Source organism: Sander vitreus, chromosome 22, assembly GCF_031162955.1.
Source record: "Sander vitreus isolate 19-12246 chromosome 22, sanVit1, whole genome shotgun sequence".
Taxonomy (NCBI): Eukaryota; Metazoa; Chordata; class Actinopteri; order Perciformes; family Percidae; genus Sander; species Sander vitreus.
The window spans coordinates 15258071-15280850 of NC_135876.1; the positions used below are offsets into that span (position 1 = coordinate 15258071).

The window sequence follows — 22780 nt, forward strand, 5'->3', positions numbered from 1 at the left end:
AGGGGTGCAGCGATAAGGACTTTGAACACTGTCAGTACCCAACACTGAAGCTGAGCCTCTATAAGCCGCTGGTGGGCAAGAACATTGTCTTTGCACCTATGTGCCTGATGCGTATTTAAAAAAAAGATAATTTCAAACAAGCTACTTTGACGTTTAACGCTTTATTTTTCTGGTGTGTAATTTCCTATTGATTTCATATTGTTTCCTGGAAAGCACCATGTTACTAATGATAAGGAAAATAGGGACTTCCTTGAGTCAAAATACCATTAGATACAAATGAATATTCAATCATTATGTTAAACATAATTCTACATATGTGGAATTGTGTGCTTGCCTGTAGACAAACTTCATATTTATGTTCAGCTGACCTGCTGTGCACTGACTCACTGATTGTCTCTAGATTGTGCAAGAAATTAATTGGAATTATCTTCCTTATAATTACTTGATAAAACACGATGCAGTGCCACAATCAACTTATTTTGGAAACAAATATTCTCACTATACTATCACAATAAGCCACACAATTTTAGACACTCAATAAGCTCTCCATGTGCTTTCATCACCTTCAGGATAAAATCAACTTTCACACAAGATGGCTTTCAATGTAAAAAGCTGATTGCCATGAAATTGGATAAGCACATACAGTATATTCTCCCAAATTGATAAACTCTTTTGTTTTTAATGACCCTGTCATTTGTCCTCTAGCAGCATCCACATAACACGTTTTAGCCTCACTACTGATAAAGATGCAAAGCAATATCATTAGTATGTCCTTAGAGCTGCTTCCTGGCCTTTGGGGTTTTGGCTCATATGCAGTTCATTTACAGTAAGATGATTTTATTATTGTCTCAGACTCTAAATAATCTCTAATATATGTGCACAGCTGTGCATTATTTACATACTTAAATGGATCTTTAATTAAATTAATTCACATTCAAATTAAATTAAAGAACAGAAGAGCAAACACCATGGCATCTCATCCTCAGTTTATGTCCTGATTACACTATTAAGTGTCTACATCTTAATAAATATTAATTTCAGTTGCAAATGGATTTTTTCTAGAGAAGGAAAACATAAATTAACACTACGGGTTAGTAGCGTTAGGATGATCCTAAACTGGAGGTTCCACTCATATCACAGTGTACACCCATGAATAAAGTCACACACACATACATGTGGTGCATCATCACCATAAATAGTCTCAATGGAACAAGGCCGAGTCGACGCAATGGCAGTGTCAGGGGAGCAGGTGTTTATGCCTCTCAGAGAAATAAGACAGCTTAAATTGTAGACTGAAAAAGGCTGACCCCCCCCCCTTTCCTTCCCTTGTGCCGCTAGCCTCAATCCATCTCCCTTTTCCCCCGAAGATATCTTTGATTTTTGTTCTTTTACTTAAATTCTTTTCTTTTTGGCTTTACTCCTTCCCACTCCGCTCTCCCTTCATCCTCTGTCTCATATTGTGTTTTTTATCCTCCTTCGGTGTCAGTGTTGCTTCTTTTTTCAGTGTCTAAATCTCAGAAAATGCTCTCCACTCAGCTTTGTTCCTCTTGTGTTCCTCCCAGAAAGCTCACAAACGCTTTAATTCATCAGTATATCATGGTGTCTCCCATCATCAGCAACATTCATATACATGCATACATTTGTAATAATCTGTGTATAAATAGCCTGGAAAACATTTAATCATTTCTTTTATTTACAACGCACTGCAGTAAATGTTGTGTCTATGACAGACCTGCCCACCACACGGTTTATAATCCTGCTCGATTTGTTAGGATCACAAAGCTCCTCTGTTATCAGCGCTTCAGAATAGCCAGCAGGCAACTCTAAATCACAGGGAGGTTCGCCAATAAACAGACACTGTGCATTACATAAAAATCTCACATTTCTTTTAATTATAATGAATCCACACTGAGCACAATGCTTCCACATCAATATATATATATATATGACAATCTTTAAAATGATGTGAGGCTTGGCAGGGACCAATATGATCCTTCTTGCACAATTCAAGTGAATGCCCTTGAAATTTGATGTGTGCATGCACTGGAGAGTAACTGATGGTGATGAAGTAAGGGGTGAGTGGGGATATGAGTAACATCAGTTAATCCACACAGTGCGGTGGCAGCGGGCCTCAGGACAAAGTGGCCCGGAGCTCTCAATTTATCAGCCTCAAAACTTCATCTTGAGTCCAAAGAGCTTCCAAACTTACATCAATTGGAAAGTACTGTGCCAAAGTGCAGCATTCATACTGTACAAGACATATTCAACAAGAAAGTCCAACACCTTGTGCTATCAATAAGACTGTATGCATGTGAAAATGTAGGTAGAAGTCTTATTTGAGAAGTAATATTGTTTAAATGGCGTCTCCCAGCCCTGTTGAGAAAGAAAATCCCCTTTTGTTTGTATTTATTGCATACCACAGCGTCTGTTGTTTTTCATGCTGCTACTGTGTAATTCCTGTAGAACAGGTTTGCTTATATGAATCATGAACAGCGTACATCTGTGGTCACCGTTTACCAAATGCACCACGCTTGAGCTGGCGCACAAGTGCACAGCCTAATCTCCATTTGAATTTCCTGGTGCGCTGTCCTCCTCAGCAGCTCAGGATCTTGATGAAGGCCCGTCTGAACTCGATGTTAAAGGTGGTGTAGATAATAGGGTTGAGGGCACTGTTGACATAACCCAGCCAGGTGAAAGCACTGTAAAGCCCAGGAGGCAGGTAGCATGTCCTGCAGTGGGTGTTCAGAATGTGAGTCACAAAGAAAGGCAGCCAGCAGATGAGAAACACCCCTGGAGCAGCCAGAGAGCAGAGAGGTATGAAGAGAGGACGAAACAAAAAACATAAGAGCAGATTTGTAAGAAACAGTGTGTTTGTCTGCTGTAACATGAGCTGCATAAGCTAGCTACCAACAGTAGTAATCAGTCGTTACTTCAAAAGTTAGCTAATAATAATTAATGTAGTCATTAGCTAACTACATTAATGATTATGCAGGGTTACGGGTGATAATGAGTTTATAGTAACAATTGAAAAAGTTAGCATGCTGAGCTAACTATCTTACTACCTACAGTAATTGTGGGTTACTTTTAAAACTAACAGTTAGCCAATAATGCATAATAATTTATGTAGGCCTAGACATTAGCCAACTACATTAATCATTTTGTGGGATTGGTTTTGAGATTTGAGGTTATGCTTGAACATTCCCTAAAATGCAACTGTAAAACTAAAACAAATTGTCTAACTACAGCTGATAAACTTCTTCTAGCGACGGTTATTTCATCCAACAAATTCTGCAGTTGCTGCTATAGTTGACCTGCCTTTGTTGACTTTTGTGTAAAATCAAATACCCATTGCTTCAAACATTACTATGAATTTCAAATTGTAAATCTGCTGCTCGTTGAAAACTGCCTGTGTGCCAGAATGAAACGCTTGACAGGCTTAGCAAGGGGTCAATTAAAACACTTTTGGTTCCCAATTAACCTTTATGTGGTAGTCATACTCAAGTCTTGAAGTCACTTAATATGCCCAGCAGCAGCCAACAGGACATAGTTTATCATGTATAAACAACTATAAATGCAGAAGCATACTAAACACTCATTAAAGTCAAGCACTATAATTGGGGTCACAACATCAGAGCAAAGCACTAGTCAGTTGGGTGAAAAGCAGGTGGGAAGTGGGCGGGACTGAGATGTGTGCCACAGTTTTTCACTGACACCAGTGTAACGTAATGAGACACCTCTGATTACATTTTTGTCAGTGAGATCTATGCTGTGCCAGAGCTAACTTGAACGGGCTTATAGCAACCTGGCTGATAACTGAAGCGTGTGGAAGCTGTGTCAGGAGCTAGAGCGTGTGTCTGGACACACACTGTGAACCCGAAGCCAGCCAGACATTTTTAACATTTCAACTTGATTTATTGTGGCGCTGCAAAATAGGAAAATGTGCTGGTGTTACCATCGCCAGGCGAGAGATCAGTACAGGTGACCGGGTACATATGGCAATCAGGAAAATGTCAAAGGAGTTGAAACAGAATAAACAACTATCTATGTTAAGTGTTACCATGACATTAACATTTTCTTTCCTCAGCTACTTAAGACAATCTCTACTCACCAAGCACAATGGCCAGCATCTGAGTGGCCTTTTTCTCCCGTGCGTGCATGCTCCTGAATCGTGAGCTGTTAATGTGAGAAAGCGCCATCGATTGCAGTGACGTGTGTGTTCGTCCATTTGACAGATCCTTCACCTCGCAGCTCATCCTGACAGGAGCCCGTTCACTCTGGTTGTTCTCCTCCGCCTCCTCCTTCCCTCGCTCCTGCTCCAGATCCAGCTCGGTGCGGCCGCAGGAGGCATGGCTGATGCTGCAGCAGTTCTGCATGTCCACCGGGGGCAGCACAGAGTTCTCCACAGGTCCTGTCTTTGGGCGTTTGCGCCACAGGCAAACTGACAACAGGTTTGGCTTGGAGGGACCTGAAGGCTCTACACTCTGTTGTCGGGACAAATGACACACAATAACAAGATCAGCACACATGTAATCATATTAGTTTTACTATAGGCTATGGTATGTCATTAAAGCTGCACTAATTCATATTTTTATATAAACAATAGATCAAATGACTATATGTTATATCAAAGGTGTTGGTTGTAGGGACCAACCTAACTCTGTAGTTCCCCTCAGTTCTACGGAGTGTTTTGGCGTCTTTCAGGTCATTGTTTGGGTTTTTTGGCCTGCAGCTTTAATGTTTTGGTTCACTTTCACAAATGGCAGACAAAGTTAGCAGCTATCTGGGGAACGTAGTGGAGCATTTAGCTGTCTGAAGAGCTGGATATTTTTCTTGGGAGTTAGGGAAAACCAAAACAGAGCTAAAAGGACTGAATATTGGACCTTTGTTAGGTGCCAAGAAACACAGGTCTAAATGCTGCTCAGTGTAATTGTTTACTAATTACTTAATTCGGTGATAATGAGTCAATGTTGTGTTTTCAGCTAGTTCTGCTGTCTCCAATTGCAAAAGAAAAACAAAAAATATTGCAGCTTTAACGTTTCAATTTAAAGATATCACAGTTCATTGCTCTGCCTTCCTTCTTATCTTCTCTTTTTGTATTGAAAGATTACCGTCATCTTATCCAGCCTTGACCTCATGTGGAAAATATTAGAAGCTGAGTGCTACTCCCCTGGCCAACACAGTGGGGAGCATGACTTAGAAAGTTGGACGTTATGGCCAATACATCTCAGAAGTGCTGTTCAGACAGACTGAAAAAGGTGGAAAAGCTCCTCCTGCACCTCTTCTCCTTTTTTAAGTTTTTAAATCACAGATGCAAAGTTAGTATTCAGCATATATCAGTGTGACTGCAATATCTGGTAAATACAATATTAAATTTTTTATAGCCTTGTACCAGCAATTACTTACACTTTCTAAAACATTGCAAATTCAGCAACTACAGCTCCAATGAGCTTTTCCCCCTTGGAGCAATAACAAGCATCATTAACTAGATTTAGGAATTGTGTAATGTATATTTCTAGTATAGCCAGAAACGTCTTGGCTATTTTACTTCGTCTTCTTTTACTAACACACTCATCTCTTTACACATTTTCCTTTAGGTGAAAATTATAGATTGTTATTCCCTCTGCCTTAGCAGTCTGTGGATTATGCAGGTGCTATAGTTTTTTTTTGCAGTGAGCCACCCACAGACTTTGTTCAGCTGACAAGTGACCAGGTGATGAAAGCCACGCTTCAGAATCACAATTTTCAGCTCCTTCTCAGACTCCTGGGCTGCGACCACACAGCGGAACAAAAATAACTCAAGTGTGCATGAATATACACGCTGACAGACTCCCATGAAAAGCTAAAAACAGAACCTCCTTGCTTGCCACCATGTCACAATACGCCAACACAGTCAATATGAGAGTTAGTCAGGCATTACTGTGCTGCATTCAGCTAAACTAAAGCACTGAAAAAAATCTATTCAAGAATTTCACAGTTGTGTTGGATCTCTAGTTTAAAATAGCACCCACCACTTTAATCCTTATAGGTGACAGGTCTTGCTTTGCCTTGGGAGTCTCCTCTTGTAGACAGGTCTCCTAGGTTATGAGAGGGATAGAAAAATGTTCAGAGAAATGCTGCCCCTACCCCATCAATATACACATACATAAACTCTCTGCCATTCATTTGGAAAGTCATTGATTCATCTCTACAGTATGCATCTCAGTGTCTCCCAATGCAGACATGTATACCGATTCACATCTGTCATGTTTTCAGTCGCTTTCACTCCTGAACCAAACGCTGTGCGACTCAATTAAAGCTCACAGAAGAAAACAAGCCTCCTTCTTCATATCAGTATCCTCATATCCTACCCTATTATGTTATTTCAAAACATGTTGCCATTATACCAATCTCAGCCTCTCCTTCAGCTCCAGGACTTGGATATTATCTATATATCTATCTATCTGTCTGTCTGTCTGTCTGTCTGTCTGTCTGTCTGTCTATCTCTTTATACAAGATAAATAAGAGGGACAGAGAAGACTCCTCCAAATTAAATTGACTATATTTAGCGTGACAAGCCATTTTAATTAAGAACAACTTCATTTTGACAGTGACAGTCGTGTCAGCTGCTTATGAACCAAACTATAAATCTTTTCTACATTTCATCTTTGACCATCAGAGAGGCCAATTGCACTCAGCCTACATTTACATTTTACAAAATGATATGGCTTTTTTCTCCTATTAGAGGAACACAATATTCCTGAGATTATTCTGACATCTCCTCCAAACTCTTTTACCTGCAAATGACTTATAGGAAATTATGCAAATGAGAAAACCGGCTTTTACTTTGGCAATTTTGCAGAGTTTCTCAGACTCTCTCATGCTATAATGGAGCCAGTTATCAGGCTTTGGGGGAGGTTTTGCTAGTGAGGTATAACAGAAAAGGAGTAATATAAAGGTAAATTGTAACTTGCAAGTCATTATGGGAATATATAAATTGGGGGGATGTGAATGAGGGAGAGAGCCTGCATTTACATGAGAAATATAAAGCCGCAGAGAAAAACGTGTATCTACAAAGAGTCAGTTTATTAGGAGCTAAACAAATAGCAGCATTATTCTGAGCTTGGCCACCATGAATTAACTGTATACAATCAGATCTAAAGGGTTTTATAATGGTGGATAATAGTATTTTTCTCTGTATAATTCAGATGCCACGTTCTAATAAGACACCCTTTATAAAGGATTAATAAGTTGTAACTAATGCCTGTATAAATGGTTAATAAAGCCTTTACTAATGTTAACAAGTTAAATAAATGATAATAAAACATAAAGTCTGCATCATGAATGTCATATAACATCAAATATCACATAAAATGCAATCATATAAGTCTTCAGTTAAAAAATGTTGTAAGTCATAAATAAACGATAATAAACCATTATGTGTGCCATAATTCAAAGTACCATAATTCAGCAAAAGTGAAAACACTAACAAAGATAATGGTCTCACCACAGACGGCAGAGTTGAGCCTGGCTGCACCTTTCCGCTGGCCTGGCCGAAGGTGATCCTCTTCCGCCTCATCCTGAGGAAGACGTAGATGCGGATGTAGACCAGCAGAGTGACAATAAACGGCAGGTAGAAGGACACCACCGAGGAGTAGATCACAAAGTCGGGGTTGGAGATGGAGCACACCATGGGGTCATCTGAGTAAAAAATAAGAGAATAGGCGTAATTTATAGCCGACCTCTGAGCCCAGTGCTGATGCTCTCCACCTGTAAAATGACCTTGATGGCTTGTCCTCGTTCATATTCGCCATACATACTTAATCATACAGCGATGATTGTGAGGTGGAGGCATGATTGATTTGACTGTAATTGCGCTATTATTTCAGAATAAGAAACCATTTGACATCATGACAATAATAATATTGTACAGTATATATCAATTTTTCAATCAATATCTAGCGTTAAACATCTATCAACTGAGCAAATAGTGCTGCAAATTGAAATTTGAAAAAAAAAAAAAAAAGACCACAGCTGTGAAATTAATAATGCATATTGCATGTCAGTGGCATGAACAAACAGAAGTGATTTGCATTTATTGTAAGTAGACTAAACTAAATGTCTGTGTCTCTGTGAGTAGCTTTACATTGTGTCTGACTAATGTTTCTAATTGTGTATGTGCAGTCATGCATCGGTGCTGTTGGCTATTGAAATTGAAATAGCTCCTGTCTCTGTCCCTTTTATTGTGTGGTGGTTCATTCTTCGTCACACAAATGCAGAAGATGTGATTTCATCAGCAGAGCAAGTTAGTTATTGCTCAGTAATCCCTCCATCTCTCCACACATGGTAACCTCATTTAACCAGAATTCAATGCAATATTTGAAAGATTAACAAATGTATGCATTTTCACTTTATTGGGAAAATGCCTTCTTTTATTGCTGCTATCACCACTACTCCCTCCACCTATACACACAATATAATTCTAAATAAACATAAAAATAAGACAACTCCTACAGTGTACTAAACCTCACAGATAAATGATATACATGTATTACACAGCCTTGTTGAATACTTGATTCTAATTGGTCAATCACAGGTAAGTATAACAGACTGTTGCCATGGACGCAGTTCTGATCATGGACTCTGGTGGACCATTTTTAAATCAATAAAAAAATTCAAAATCAATATTTGTGCTCATACGGAGCTCGTACCTCTGATCAGTGGATCGCACATTTTTGTTAACAAGTGAAACCACATGCAAACCGATGGTGTACAACTCTTTTTAAATTTGCTGAGTCAAATATATTAGTATAATTTTGGATCTTATTTATTTGGATTTTATTTAGCAATAGTGGCTTTTCCATCCATTTTGCCACAGATTTGTTGGGTGTTTGGTGTTTTAAGCCCCCAACGTCATTTTCCAGGTAGCGCTGCCTAGAAGGCACTAGGATTAGGCAATGGTTATTGTTAGGTGCCTTGAAGTCGATGGTCGCAGCGCTGCCTTGAAGTTGACGTTGGGGCCTTAAAACACCATCGAGTGATTTGTTGACAGCCAATATCGGTGACTTTGGATTACAACTCCATGGCTTTCTCCCACTCGACTGTTCCTAATTACGGCCTGAACGATATGACATTATTAAACGTTTATCATGATGTATATCATTCAAGCTCTATGTTTAACAGACTCTCTGTTAAACATGTTACTTCTCAATCCCATCATCAGTGGTGTGTTCTCAGGCTTGACAAAGCTCAAGACAGAGTCACAAAAACATTATACAACATTTCACAGGCTGAGCAGTACAGTCCATGACTAGTAAATTGGCATGCTAAATTGGTGGAATGCACCTTTAAATCCCATTTTAGAGTGCATGCCATGTCCCACTGCTGACCCTACATGGCAAGTAGACTGAATTTTGACACTCAATTTCATATTAACACGGTGCCTTCGTGCCTTGCATTCTATTTTGTATCCTGCATAACCTGATTCTTTGCTACGATGCATCCAGACAGGAAGATAGGAGTCCTAATGTTGTTGACCTGACCTGTGGTGTTGAAACCAAACAGCAGCGGACAGGAGACAGTGAAGGCCAGGACCCACACAGTGGCAATCATCACAAAAACTCTCTTCCTGGAGCGATGGGTGGTGTTGTACAAGACGGGCATCACCACTGCTGTGTACCTGCAGACACACACCCATTAGAGTCTGTTTAGCTGTGAAAATATGTGTGTACAGGGGATAGGAGAATAGGTGGTCCAGAAAGCTGAAATATCGGACACTGAGAACAAAAATATGTCAATATCATGTGCAATATTACTTTTATCACTTTTTTCAATTTCATGCACAATATCTTTAGCTTACTTATTTACTAAATCTTATAGGCACTGGTGTTAGAACATAACTCCTTATACACTTTACATGTATTGTTATTGTTAGGGTTAAGGATTAATAAAGTTCTATCTTATCGTCTCTTATTTGGATGAAGACAGAAGTGCTGATATAGTAAAGTTAAAGGGAATAATTAGAGTGAGAAAAAGAGTGCCACTGAAAAGATCTTAAGGATGCCAAGAAATGCACTGCTGAGAGAAAGCAGATAATATAAAGACCAACAATAGAGCAGCAAAGTAGGCATTTCTATCTAGAAAATATTTTGGTATTCAGCAATAAACCAAGTGGAGCTTTGATTTAAGAGTTAATCAGCATACTATACGCCATGAGTGTATAATGAGCCCGGGAAAACTAGGCTCACATCAAGCAGCAATTATGCTGGACCCCAACCCAAAATGGATGTGATGTTATGTAGTTTAAAGCTAGATAACTACCATGATTGTTTATCCTCATCAGAATAATTACACTGCTTCTTCTCTGGGAAAAATGCCGGGCTAAACCCGGAGCACAGAATTCACTAAAAATACTCTTCCCTTCTGCCATGATGCTGTCTGGTTTAATAAAAGCAGAGATGAACAAATGGAGTAGGTAACAACTAATGTACATGATTTATTGATAAAGTGCTGTTTTAAGTTACACATTTAATTGAGGATGAAAACAGCTGCTGCTCTGAGAAGCCACTCAAACCATTACCTACGCCGTAAGTAGGCCTACTTCACAATACCTTCACCATGAAGTTTAATGCAAGAACTTCCATTCTGTTGTATTTTTATGCTGCCTTCCGAATAGCCTGGTTTGACCTTCCTTTTGACAGACGATGAATCTTTCCTGCTATCATAGCAACGATTGCTATAAACTTATAAATAAACAATGCTGTCACAAAGGTTGAGTGGGTGTGTTGAACACTATCAATGACACATAATGCCCCTGGTGTTTTGCTTTAATTTAGCACCTCACAAAGCGTGTGTTGCTGCAGCGTTGTTGTTGACACGTCTAATAATCAATCACAGAGAACCGCAGGGCTCCAAATATCTTGATCCCTCAGAAGCAAATTGTGCATTGTACGTACAAACATAGTGTATGTACCAGCAGGCATGTAACCATGTGCAATGAGAGATAGAAAATGTGGGGAAAAGGGATTTTGTAACCTGTTAGGGGGCCCTGGATCATATTGCCTCTAAGTTCCCATTAAGACCCAGCCCTGACTGCAAGTTTTTTGTTTATTAATTAATTTGTGGCAATCTAAACCGTCAGCCAATTGGAGGCAGCAGAAACTGACTTGTCATCACTTGTTAAGTTGGTATGGTGAACAAACAGTTGCCTTTAACACATTCAGCAGTTACAAAACAACAATCATTCATTTGGAGTCGTGTTGTGAATAAAAGTCCAATCCTTTCTTTTAGCTCCATTTTTGGTCTCTACGAACTCCTGAGGGACATTTCTATCTATTTCACTAAAAACAGCTGCCTGCTGCGGCTGAAAACAACACTATGAGAGGAAGTGAGTGTGAACCAAAACAGTAAAGTTTAAATGAGCTGAAACTATAAAGCTCTGTGAAGCCGAGGGGCACTGCAGGGTCACATGATAATCCTCTGTACCTCCATACTGGAGGTGTCACGGCAAATTTCTGTAGTCATACACAGTAATTGCAGCAAGAAGGTACACACACACACACACACACACACACACACACACATACATACATAAACACACACACACACTCACCTGTCAATGCTGATAGCACACAGGTTGAGGATACTGGCGGTGCACATCATCACATCTAGCGTGACAAAGACGTTACAGTAGAGCCGGCTGAAAAGCCAAGCGCCGCCGACCACCTGCACAGGACAGACAGGCAGATTATCAACGCACACGTTTCTCTTTCCCTTCTTCACCGTGAAGTGTGACACACCTATTGAGTGCACACATGAACACAGACACTTGCACATGTAAAAGAAAGGCAAGGAAGAAGGAAATGCATGAAGACAGTTTGGACTTCATTAAAAAGAAGGATAAAGAAAAATAAGGTGCCAAAAATACTACCATATTCACCTTGATATGTTGAACTTAAGCGGTTATGATAATAGGGGCATTAATTAGGCTAATTTATGCATGAATTAAATATGTTTAAGTCACTTGTTTTCAGATAACACTAGCTGCAAAGGGCAAATGTGAAAATGGCCTGTGATGATGCGTCATGATAGATACAAGTCATAATGTTGTTAAATCTAATTATCATTGACATGACATTTACCAACAGGCTTTCACTTAGGCTCCATAATGCCTGGTATTACCTGTCTGACAAAGATAAATGGGATCCAAACTCCATTGCTGCTGAATCTTTTGTGTCCATGAAATGAATATATGCCTATACCCACACAGAGAGGCGGCGGGCACACATGGGAATACGCACGGGCAAACAAACATACACACACACACACACACACACACACACACACACACACACACACACACACACACACACGGATGTTGAATAGGCAGGGAGGGTGTAAATAAATATACTATACAATTGCCAGTGGTGGAATGTAACTATGTACATTTACTCAAGTACTGTACTTAAGTACAAATTTGAGGTACTTGTACTTTACTTGAGTCTTTTCTTTTCATGCCACTTTCTACTTCTACTCCACTTCATTTCAGAGGGAAATATTGTACTTTTTACTCCACTACATTAATCTGACAGCTTTAGTAACTAGTAACTTTACAAATGGACGGTTAAACACATAACTGTTTTGATCGTTTCCAGTTTCTAAAATGTATTATAAAAGTATTTTTCTGCATTGATTACTTTTACTTTTAATACTTTAAGTACCTTTTCCTAATGGACAGAAATATCTTAGAAATGGCAAAAACAGTATTCTATTACAATTAGTATATTACTGTATATACTGTATACACTGAGTTTGTAGTATGGAATTAGGACACAGCATAGGGAAAATGTTCTATTTGTGGCATGCAACTATCATCACTTTAATATTTTGTAAGGACTTCTCAAATATAGAAATGACGCCAATATACACAATATAGACACTGCATGTACACAGTACATGTTTGTACTCAGTCACCCCCTCACACAAAAAGGCTGAGGCTCACATATTGAACATTATGTGCACAGTGTGGGAAATTATGGTGACTCAGTGGGGCTCTGCATACACCTTGTATCGACTGTTTGAGCGAAATGTATAAGATCTATACTTTTGCAGCAGTTAATGTGCAAAATGTCTCAGTAAAAAGACAGCAGGAGCAGCAAATGTTAGGACCCGGGGACAGGAGATAGAGTATCTGTCAGAGATCTGTTTGTGTTTCCACTGTTTTCTATAAAGTAAAAATAATATCATATTCTGTGACAATAAACTTCTTTTTGGAAATTATGTGAAACAGGTGCAGATGATAACAAACCAAGTTTTGGGAATTTTTCTTGGCGAAAGGTGGAGGAACAAAGTGTTGACCCAAGAAGAAATAATCCGCATGTGGATTTATTTATTTATTCTTGTATGCAGGAGTACATTTGTACCACTTAATCTTACATTTTCTGTCAGATCTACCTGTATTCCATAAAATAAAACACCACGAATAAAATCTTGACCTTAAAGAGGGGTAACCTCCACACTACCAATGGAGCTGTTTCCGAGTCAGGCTGTATATTTGCTGAGGCTGAGCAGCATCATTTAGGATAATTTGTAGAAAGTGAGCTCTCTGTCATTGCTGCCAATACAACCACTTCCTTCAAGTACAAGTCATACATCAACTGTACCATGCAGGGATAAGATGGCTTGCTCAAGGGCAAATGATTGATACCTGCTGAGGGGTGGGGAGAGAGATACTCAGTCACTTTTCCTGCCAAGACACATCTGCAGAAGCAAACCAGCAACCCTCTGGTCAAAACAAGCTAATCCCCCATCCTTCAGATTCTAGAGCTCGCAGGGTGATGGTTCCCGCAGTGTCTTGGGAGTTGAAAGTCTTTGCCTCTGACTAATATGTTTTCCCCCCAGCCCTATATAAGATATTGACCTTTAAATTCCTGCTAAAATAATAAATATAGTACCGATTATTATATTTGTATCATACTATATTTTAATGATTAATCCCTTATGGGTTTAGTGATTTATTTCTTATGATCTGAAATGAAAAATATTACCCCCACACACACACACACACACACACACACACACACACACACACACACACACACACACACACACACAGAATCCTGTGCGCTTACACAAATTGGAAACCCCTGCAGTGCATTGTCAGTGTGCAGAGTATTACTTTGATGAAATGTGGATGCCTGAGTGTCATGTACGCCAGTACAATTAATGGATTTACTGAACAGCACCACAAGGATGGAGGCTGAGAAAATGAACAATAAGCATTAGTAAGTAATTTGTAAAGTGTAAATAAAAATGAACAGCAAACAAATCTCAATTTGCTTCAAAAGTTTTGATAAAAATGAAATTCACAGGTTTGCAGTTGCCTCCACGTATTCCAGCCAATTACCCAAAGCAGTCATTATTTCTTAATACTCAATATGTCCTTCAGCAATTATGTATAATCTGTAGGAATGGTGAAGCACTATAAACCACCTGATATCATCATTACTGTCGTCCGATCACCCACACAGCTTTCACTTTGTAATAAGCTCCAAATTACCCTCATCTTTTTTCTGACTGTAGCTCCATTTTCCTGTTGCAAAAGTCCACTTTGTCTCCCACCCAACTTTCTGTCCTCTCTTCGCCTCTCCAGCGTCAGCGCACTGCCAAGCATCTGTATTTCAATCTCGTTCACATCCTCCGTGCTTCCTCTCTACTTCCTTACCCTTCTTTCCCTTCAGAGCTCTAGAGATGATTCCCAACCAGAGGTACCTGCAGCACAAGCGGTACTTCTACAGTGTTGTTGCTGGGATGGTGGGTGGAAAGAGATGAGGTAGCTCAGCCAATTTAAAAAAAAATAATTTTTACATTTTATAAATTAAAACTATAATTTTGAGGTACTTGACAATTTTATTTTTCTTTACACTTCTAATCCACTACTTTTTGTAGGTAATTTTTGGAGGTATTTCACTTTTATTACACTACATTTATTTACCAGCTTTAGTGCCTTTGCAGATTTAGATTAATAAAAAATAAAGATAGACTAATAAATTACGATGTAATATTATAGGAAGAGCTACGCAACAGTATATGAAGTAATCCAGTAGTCCAGTAATATACATTATTCAGAAATGGGTCATTCTCTGTAAAGGTGTAAAAGATCTAAATACTTCTTCCACCGTTGCCTGAAAGTAAACACTTTGAAATAGTTACCTAAAAGTAGCTTTTGGATAAACGTTTGAAATAACTAGCTACAAGTAATGGATCAACTCTTGAAATAGTTTGCAACAGTTAGCTAACTTACAGTAATTGAGTAATTAAAATAGTTAAAAATAGCTCAAAGTAGGCTAATGGATAAATGGTATAAGTTCCAGCTTCTGTCACAAAACCGTGTTAGTTATGCAAACTTGACCAAACCAACTGTACACATTGACAATTCAACTGTATGAAAAAAAATGATTGTAACAACATCCTCTGTTAGCCTTTGTAATGCGCTTGTAGCCTATGCGTTACTTAACATCCACTTTGAAATAAATTGAAATGAACTGAAATGTAATTTAAGTCAGATAAAAAAAAAAAGGATTGGAAACCTGTCTACATTAGATCAATGATCCCCCTGTACACTAACATTTAAATACAGACACCCTGAACTCCTCACCTCCAAGTACACAGCCCAGGGCATGACCAACGAGGCCACGAGCAGGTCGGCAACAGCCAGGCTGACCACCAGATAGTTGGTGGTCGTCTGGAGGGAACGCTCCCTCAGAACAGCCAGACACACCAGCACATTTCCAAACACGATGCCCAGGATGAGCAGGGAGTACAGCATGGCGTAGTAGTTACGCTCGTCCTGCCCTGATTCCCCTGAACTCTCATTTCTCTCTGAGTCCCATCCGAGTCTGTCTGATTCGTTCCAGACCTGCTCTGCGCTGCTGAACATCGCCATGGAGACGCCACGGTGACATGGGAGGTGAGATGTTTGGAAGACCTACCAAAGGAAAAGAGCATAGTTTGGGGTTTATCCATTCATCACATAACTTCCTCTCATTTGGTTCCTATACAGATAATCAAATCCATAACGATGCAGCAAAAATTCATGCTCTCTACAGCAAATTTCATTAACAGCATAATGCATTTTTGATTGTTACAGTCAGCTTCTCCCTTCCTTCCTGAACAGAAACTCCAAAGCAGAGATGGTAACTTTAATGAGAGGCTGGCAGTGTGCCTTTGAGCAGTGTCAGTGAGGTTAACTCATCAGGGAGGGGTAAGAAGTCTGTGATGCCACCCTGAGAGGTTGGCTCTGGTCCCGGGCTCTGCTCCTCGCACTCCATCCTTCCTATCACTTATTCCTAATCCTCCCTATCTGGCCTGAATCCAGATAACAGCGCTGCTGTTGTAGTGCTCACACTTGTGTCTATAAAGTGGTCAATCTTATCCAGCTCCAACCCTCCTTTCTCTTTCTTTTACAAAATATAGAGAATGACACGACAAACTAGGATCATTTTTAGATCTGGTTCAAACCCAGGAGGCTTTTAAAGATTTTTCCTGGTCTATAATCCCACTCAGTGCCTCAGTGGCACCAGTATCACAAGATTGTCCTCAAGAGAATCTAGAAGAAGCAAAAGAAAAAGCAGTACCAATACCAGTCTCCTAATGGAAGTGAGTTTATCACATAATCAAGTGTGACAGGTCACAAGGAATGCAAATAATAAAACTACTGTACATGCGCAGGCATTTTAATTTTTAATCTGAGGACACTGGTTATGTGATACAGGGCTGCATAGTGCTCCAGTGAATGGTTTGTTTCTGTATTGTAGATAAAGGGCTGATTACAACTGATTTCCCTCTTTACTCTTTTGTTCCCCCTCATGTCAATATGCAGAGCTCTGACCTCCTCCAATCATTGGACCCTCAAATGCACACATGCATGTGTGCATTTGAGGGTCTAATAATGCTCATATTGTTGTATGCTCTAACGCAATTAGGGAGGATGTAAGGGTGTGTTACTGTATTTAACTGCATATAGGAAGACATAAAGCAACGTAGTTACACAGTATTTAATCAATGTTAACGATAAATTAGAAGCATATTAGTTAAGGGTTATGCAGCAAAAGGCAATTTATTGGGGGTATTTTTCCTTCCAAATCTAAATTGGCTGCCAAGTCAAACCTTAACGTAAAATTCAATTAAATCCCGTAATAGAGCATCTATTCAGGCTCCACAATCCTGCTTCCCCACACGATCAACTATCAGAGCACACGCACAATGGAACAATTAGCAAACAGAAGCATAAGAATTTAACACTGGAGCAGAAACATGAAAACTTCAAAAGGGTGTGAAATGATGCTGTGGTGTTTATTATGATTTTTAAACCAATGAGGCAGAATAAGTAAACACAATTACCTGTTACGGTTTCCCAGAGAAGAATTCATCAGATACCATCGAGGATAAAAGCAACATCCGTGCAGAGTTAAAAGTTATCCGGTCATCGCGTCCAGCACTGCGAGGCGAGCAGCAGGAAGAGCGCTCGGTGCTATTGCGCACAGGCGAATGTGAATGTGGTAAGCTCGCAGAAGAACCACTCACTTTCTACATGTTCACCAATGCTCTGTGGCTGTGTGACTGCCGGTAACACGCGTTGGGATTTTTTTAGACCTTGATTTTGCAGCCACACGGGAGGCGCGCGTGTACGTGGGTCGTCAGCAGTCACCCTTTGCGTGTTTGGTGATGCAGTGACAAATGAAGGGGACTAATTATCACAACCCCAAAAAAAGCTATTTTAATGTCAGAATTAACTCATTTTTATATTTAGTTTTAATGAAATGTCTATAATACAACTGATCATATTTCTGTTACATTCACATGGGACTGGACTGGACTGGTTCAGGGTCATGCTGAGAAGTACTCCTCCTCAGTGCCGTGCTTTGCTGGAAGTGACATTGCACAAAAATAGTTTAATGTTGGCCTCATACAGGACCAATAAAACATACAGAACATAAATTAGGACAGGCTGGGTGTATGCAATAAAACTGATGCACTACTGTGTTTCTGTATCTTACTGATCCCATTCCAAACCCCATTTTCCACAAGAAAACAAAAAAAAGATTAAAAAAAAAAAAGTACCTACAGCCTAGTGTCTTATATCTAACAATTGCAGCCAATGTGCTTTGTTTTGCTATCTTCAGCATGACATTTTAAGATAAGAGTACTAAGCCCTGCAGAAGCCAAACAAATGAGATCTGGACCAAACAAATGAAGTGTCCCAATGGAATATGTTGTTTTTCCTCTATGAACCAGTTCCAACTTGCAAAGAAAAAAAAAAAACAGAGACAATTTAATAGACGTTTCTGTAGCACATACTGTATAAATACATGTTTTCTTTTTTTAAATAACATGTCAATTGGTAGGCAAATGAAGACCCCATAGCTCACATTTCCAGATATTTCTATATTTAACAAATTACAGCACATGTACTCAATGTAGATTTCATTACAAAGCCTCCCATAAAATGCATTTTAAAAAAGCAGTGAGCAGCAGGATGTTGATGATCTGTTCCATGTAACCGCATGCAGCTGACAAACAGCCCTAACTAATCATTTTTCACCACCAACCTGGAGTCACATTGTGTTTGACCTAATGTTAAAGTGCCCAAATGTCCTTGGAAATTTGGGCCATTGTTCTCCACAGCAGCACGCTGGTAAAAAGCTCCTGTACACTACAGAGCTAAAGAGAATACTAATACACACTGTAGCTGGCATGAATCCATACATTTGAAACTTGACAAAATTAATGGTGTGACATCCATAACACATGCTGAAATTTGACTTTGAATGAGTGGTTTGTAAAGTCATTTGAAAACATCCAATAAATATGTCTAATAAATCCAGATTTTGCTTCATACATTTTAATACATGTATATTATACAACATGCCAGCTACTGGAAATGTGTATTTTTTCTCTGGAGAGGCTATTGAATTTCTGAGTTAAACATGTACAAAAAATTAAGGTTTTTTGAATAGAGGCACATCCAAATTTCTTTTTCACGGTAAGTGAGAGGATCAACTGATGTATAAACCCTGAGGGGGCCATTCACTCTATGCAGAGATCATAATAACACACACACACACACACACACACACACACACACCTGCTGTATCGTTGATGTTTTGCAAATAACCCAGATGAGGGAGGATAGGATGGAGGGTGAAGGTGAAGTGGGATTTGCTTTCCCTCTGTATGAGGCGTCTATGGACCTTGTGCAGATTGGGCTCCGGACAGCTACTCACAGAGCTGTTACTCACAGGATCCATACCTGTCTAGACCAATACCTGTGTGACTGTCAGGCATGTGAGGGTTTCGCTCCAATAATAATAAAAATAAAGGAAAGTGGTAGACACAAAAGTTGGACTTTGTTGAAATGTTGCTGCCATCTACTGGTCCGGAGATCTAACTGCTTTTATATCACACAAACTCACAAGCTGTGTCCCAAATCCAAACTACACATTAATTGAAAGCAGGTTTTGAGTATGTATGTCTGAGTATGTTCACACTCGAAAAGAGACAAAATAAAGTGCACTCAAAACAGTCTGTATGCATATTAAAAACTTGCACAAAAGGAAAACTGGGATGGTTGGGTGGGTTGGGGTGTGTGTGTGGGGGGGGTATCTTTCACATTGGTTAGTATCTGTATAACACAGCCATACTATTGCTAAACAAAAAAAAAACTTGCACAAAAGGAAATGGAGAAACTGGTTAAGGATGCGGATATTTTTAAGACGCTAACTACAAAAACAGTAAACTACGACAATTACTACATAGCTTAAAAAACTGAAGAAAGAAAAATAGTGTGTAGTATGAATGGGACAAACTGCAGGTCTACAAATACATTCAAAGACAAGTTGAAATTTGTATATAATTTAATGTGAATCTGATTTGTAACTAATAAACAGTCAAGTCAATGTTGCTCAAGACATCGCTCATTTATATTCTGTAGTTTTGTATTAGTATTATTTTTGATACAAATATGGCGGTAAAGCGCAGCACTTAGTCCGGATTCATTTTCCTTCTTGCTCTGCCCACTCACTGTACCCTCCTTTATAATGTCTCGCCCTGAGAAAAAGAAGCATAAAGAGAAGAGCTTAGTCTCTTATCACTGTTGTTTGTTTTTCTAGTAAAAAGGTCATACAGCGTTCAACACACCAAAGCAGTGTCAGAGGACATTGTACTCTAGTCCCAGCCCCAGGACTGATTAATAATTACCTAACAACACATAAAATGTGTCATTTATAGTGCTACATATCGCCACTACAGCACATTGTGTGTGTTTTAGCAGGGTCCATATTATCTAGCATGATTGAAATCAGAGAGTTTAACAGTGGAGTCACTTTTATTTATTTTAACAGGCCATGTAATAATTGGAGTACTGACGTTTCACTTGTATACAATAACATCTGCTGTCATTTACCTGCTAAATCCCAGCTGACGGGCGATGTCAAGTGCTTTGGCGCTCCTGTTGCCACTTTTGCAGTGAAACACAATGTTGTCGTCATCTTTCCCAGGAGCCTTCACTTCAAACGTCTGCTGAAAACGCTCTGGGGACAGCTTCAGAGACTCCTCCAGGTTGCCCACTGATATTCAAACACAAACAATATGAGAGTAAAAACAGATAGAAAACAACTCTTCTTCCCACTTTGCACGTGTTAACACTTACGTGGGATGTTGACAGCATCTGGAATGCGCCCAGCCTGGTATTCATCAGGATTTCTTACATCAAACAGCTGAATGTCTCGGTTGGACAGCATTGTCTTCAGCTGAGAGTAGGTCACCACTGAAGCTGAGGGGGAAACATAAAATATATACACTTTACCTATTAAGTTAAAAATCATCAAAAAATGTTTACCGATGCCTAAACAAAACCTATAAACTCACCATCCATTGATTCAATGATAACCTGGGCTAATTTAGCATATAGTACTGGTAAGTGCTGTGAGGATAAACCAGACCCTTTCCCTACTGACAGACTATTGTGAAGACCATTTGAAACAAAACTGCCAGTCAACCAAACTCTCTGTTTCAAACAATCACACGAAAAACACTACATACACACTCTACAGTTCATTCAGTTTGACAAAAGGCCTACTGGCAGGAGCTTTATGCAAAATGCAGCCTCTGATAATGCCATAAACCACTACAGTGATGACTACACATATTAGGTAACCACCAACATACGACAGCAGTGGTAAACACTCAAATAACTCTTTAAAGCGACTTTTCACAGCTGTAATTATGATACCCAGCATATAAAGAGACAGTAATGTAACGTTAGGCCAACAGTTAGCTATATTAAGGTGATTAGTGTTGGACACAGCCAAAGTATAACAGGATTTTATTTATTTATTTTTTACCGCTGTCGGATGCTTCTCCGCATTTGGGACTTGAGGTTGTAAAAGTGCGTAAAACTGAGCCAAATGTCGGGTAAGACCTGCGGTTCACTTCCGCAACAACCTGGCAGAAACCTCGAGACAGAACACAAGAAAACATCGTGAAGACAAACGGCCCGTGCAGACTGCTGCTGAGAAGCGAACACATCCTACTCATGGAAGAGAAACTATGCCGCGAGACCATCTGCATCATATTGTATGCGCGAGACTTTCTTCTTCTTCTACTTAAGAAATGTCCCACAAGAAGCGCTGCATTTGACGCTTAGCAACTTGACACGCCACCCTCAGGTTGGAAAGGTTATAGCCTAGGTTTCATCTTTTTCTAATTAACTAGGAGGAGTACCTCTGCCCCATCTCATACACATGTCTGTACAGGGAGCATTCATGTTGGTTGAACTGGTCGCAATTCATAGACATATGCAATGTGGCTAAAAAAGGTTGGGAATCAGTGCAGTAGGCATTTGGGGCCATTGTAAAGTCAGGCACTTTAGCAATAGAATTGTCAAAATCTTGATTTGGTTGGAGCTGGGTTTTCTCCATAACTCCAGGGTAGATATGGACATGCTGGTCATCAATGTGACTGGGAGGAGCTGTAGTATGTGAATCAGCTTTCAAATTCAACGGAGAGCCATATTTGGTCATTTGGGGCCAGTGCAAAGTGTTGATTAAAGATTTTTACTTCTTCCAACCAGACTACTAATCTCTGCTCACTGCATTCCTTCCAGCCAAATTTTAGTCAAAACTGGTTTATATTCTGAATCCAGAGTTCTGGGATTCTTCATAGGCGTCAGCAGGAACCGATTCAACAGAAAAGCCTAAAGACAGTGTTGTAAAACTGGGTCAGGTGGCTGAAAATGGAACTGGACATATTTTATTCTGTTTTACACTGATGGATCCATTTATCATGATAGATGAAAATCACACTCGTGCAGCAGATGTGCTCATCAGGTTTCTCATTTGTTCGTTTGTACATTTCCATCATGCAGTGGTCAGAGAAGTCAGCTGAATTGGATCATGTTATTTTATGCACAATTGCCGGTGAAATTGAACATGATGGAAATAAGGTATGCCTTCCAAGCTCGGTGTTAAGATGAATGGAACGCTTGATGAAAAAAAAATGATCAGAGGTGTTACCCAACCTTAGATTGTAGAGAATAAATGCTATACATAGACGTGTGGAAAGGATTTCATTTACTCAAGTACTGTACTTAAGTACAATTTTGAGGTACTTCTATTTTACATGAGTATTTCCTTTTTCTGCTACTTTATACTTTTTACTTCACAACATTTATTTGATAACTTTAGTTATGGTTACTTTTCAAATTCTGATTAATAAAACAAAATATAATCAACAAATATACAGATGT

At 39.4% G+C, this 22780-nt stretch overlaps 2 protein-coding genes across 2 annotated transcripts; both read right to left on the reverse strand.

Annotated features, from left to right (window-relative positions):
- Positions 1-1765: 1765 nt before the first annotated feature.
- On the reverse strand, positions 1766-15957 carry drd3 (dopamine receptor D3). The gene is made up of 7 exons (XM_078280499.1): positions 15632-15957; positions 11588-11700; positions 9519-9655; positions 7484-7677; positions 6009-6074; positions 4109-4481; positions 1766-2790 (listed from the first exon to the last, which is right to left on the reverse strand). Exons 1-7 carry the CDS (start codon positions 15917-15919, stop codon positions 2594-2596), a joined length of 1368 nt encoding a protein of 455 aa, XP_078136625.1. The 5' UTR covers positions 15920-15957; the 3' UTR covers positions 1766-2593.
- Positions 15958-19871: 3914 nt separating this feature from the next.
- On the reverse strand, positions 19872-21622 carry LOC144537371 (thiosulfate:glutathione sulfurtransferase). Its single transcript, XM_078281048.1, has 4 exons — positions 21378-21622; positions 20684-20806; positions 20438-20600; positions 19872-20082 (listed from the first exon to the last, which is right to left on the reverse strand). Exons 1-4 carry the CDS (start codon positions 21604-21606, stop codon positions 20028-20030), a joined length of 570 nt encoding a protein of 189 aa, XP_078137174.1. The 5' UTR covers positions 21607-21622; the 3' UTR covers positions 19872-20027.
- Between the last annotated feature and the right edge of the window lie 1158 nt (positions 21623-22780).

What these genes read in the sequence shown, in the direction of transcription:
- drd3 (XM_078280499.1), bottom strand. Translation starts at nt 15,919, where the DNA reads ATGGCGATGTTCAGCAGCGCAGAGCAGGTCTGGAACGAATCAGACAGA. An exon ending in GCTCAACTCTGCCGTCTGTG is followed by an intron (nt 6,075 to 7,483) that starts GTGAGACCATTA and finishes CTCATAACCTAG; the next exon opens with GAGACCTGTCTACAAGAGGA. An exon ending in GATGCTGGCCATTGTGCTTG is followed by an intron (nt 2,791 to 4,108) that starts GTGAGTAGAGAT and finishes TGGCTGCTCCAG; the next exon opens with GGGTGTTTCTCATCTGCTGG.
- LOC144537371 (XM_078281048.1), bottom strand. Translation starts at nt 21,606, where the DNA reads ATGATGCAGATGGTCTCGCGGCATAGTTTCTCTTCCATGAGTAGGATG. An exon ending in AGATGCTGTCAACATCCCAC is followed by an intron (nt 20,601 to 20,683) that starts GTAAGTGTTAAC and finishes TTTGAATATCAG; the next exon opens with TGGGCAACCTGGAGGAGTCT. An exon ending in CGTCAGCTGGGATTTAGCAG is followed by an intron (nt 20,083 to 20,437) that starts GTAAATGACAGC and finishes TCTTTTTCTCAG; the next exon opens with GGCGAGACATTATAAAGGAG.